This window comes from Penaeus monodon, chromosome 29, assembly GCF_015228065.2.
Source record: "Penaeus monodon isolate SGIC_2016 chromosome 29, NSTDA_Pmon_1, whole genome shotgun sequence".
Classification (NCBI taxonomy): domain Eukaryota; kingdom Metazoa; phylum Arthropoda; class Malacostraca; order Decapoda; family Penaeidae; genus Penaeus; species Penaeus monodon.
Window position 1 is genome coordinate 28,538,207 of NC_051414.1, and position 1,883 is coordinate 28,540,089.

At 38.6% G+C, this 1,883-nt stretch overlaps 1 protein-coding gene across 1 annotated transcript in view; it reads left to right on the top strand.

Annotated features, from left to right (window-relative positions):
• Positions 1-1,883, top strand: part of LOC119592110 (ryanodine receptor-like) — a gene marked incomplete in the record, with an annotated part of 20,940 nt that overhangs the window by 1,926 nt on the left and 17,131 nt on the right. Inside the window, 1 exon segment of the mRNA XM_037940930.1 lies at positions 27-97. Within this exon segment, the coding sequence (XP_037796858.1) occupies positions 27-97 (71 nt within the window).

The window sequence follows — 1,883 nt, forward strand, 5'->3', positions numbered from 1 at the left end:
AACTGAACGTGTCCTCCCCTTCACAGGTAACGTGGTTAATGGTACCATTGGTAAGCAGATGGTGGACACCTTAGTGGAAAGCGCTTCTAATGTCGAGGTAAGACTCCTCGCGTTCGGTCCCTATATTTTGAGAGAGAGACGATTATGGGAAATTAGAAATAGAACACGGGGCTTAAGGGATAGTTAGCTGCCTAAATACAGAAGATAGTATTTCAGAAATGGTTTTGAAATGTATATTCAATGGACTATTTTCTTTAATTAAGTCTAAAAGGACGAGTTAGTCCGGTAAGGTAAGTCAATTTGATATAAGATGATGATCCTTTACTGAATTTTCTACATTTTTATATACGTGGGATTTCATTCATAATGGATATACGAAGATTTTGATAAATGTGCAGTAGATATGTGGGTAGAAGTTTAAGGTATCTTGACAATTAATTATGATGCGAACATCGATTTGTCTCTTTATGAAAATGTTTGTCAAACATCACTTATTTTTATCAATCTGAAACAATATTGTAACTTACTGAATTATACTGGCTTGCATGATATATATATATGGAATAATTATGATATTAATTGCAGCTTTGGATTCCAGATCTGTGAAATATGTATGTATATTATTTGACATAAACTTAAGACATTGCCTTGCAGGTTTAAGAAGAAAGATGATTATTAATTCTAGCTATTTTTATTAAATGTGTATCGAATAAATACACATATACTTGTATATATATATAATTTATATCTATAACTATCTATCTATTCATCAATTCTTTATCTGATTTTCTATATACTTTTGTTATATATCGGTGTTATCTGTCTGTCATACCCAGTGATAGACAAGATGGCATATGTTAGCATATTTACTTCCCTATCCATCTGTCTGCTTATCTGTTTATGTATGTGCACACACGAACTTTCAGACAGGCACACATGCACATAGTCTCATATCCCCTTGTTTATATTGACAACCACATCCACGTTAATCATAATAAATGTACAAAAAGAGACAAAAAAAAAGCGCAAAATCTGCCAAAACACTAGACAGAGTGAATGAGGAGCAGATGTGAGGGCGTGTCGCTCAGTGCGGCCGCCCTCCTTGAACAGACGATCCCTCCAACACTAAGAATGGCTGAAATAACTTTACTCTTTTATTTATCTATCGCACAATGCAGATGATCGTTCGTTTCTTCAACCTTTTCTTGAGGCTCAAGGAGGTGACAACATCAGCATCGTTCCTGGTAGGCCGCAGTCTCCACCTTCACACTCCGATCCTCTGGTCACACACTCTCCCTCCAGCCGCTGTCAGACCTTCCTGGCTGGCTCGCTAGGCATCGGGGATTTCTCTTAGATCACTTACAAAGGGATGATGAGATTTGCTTTGTCTATCGGGTCTTCGTGACGGGTTAGAAGAGCAACATTGGGAAAGTAGATATTAAAAAAGTAACAGCAACGATAGATGAATGGATAGATAGAAATGATAATGATGGCAAACATAATGTCATGGAAGCTGACACCGTCTGAAGCGGGACGAGTTGTGGCCTCAGGAATGCCAAGTCGGCGTCCTTTTTTTACCACTGCAAGATTGCGACACCTCATTTGCAACCTCGGCCTTAAAGCGCCCAGGCACGCTTCTTTGATATCCGAGTGTCCCTTTGTCCACGCCGGGTGTCCGTTCCACGTTCAGCTTCATAAAAAGAAGAGTTTTGTTTGTCTGTCTCTTAGTCGCTCCCTCTAACGCGTCCTCTTCTGCATAACTCATTCCCTGTACTCATTTCATCTTACTCCGCTCACACACTTCTATGTAATGTCCTATACATCGACACACTGAAAGGATGATTTATTCAACGCTTTATGTCTTTTGTGAAAACTGTTTTTTT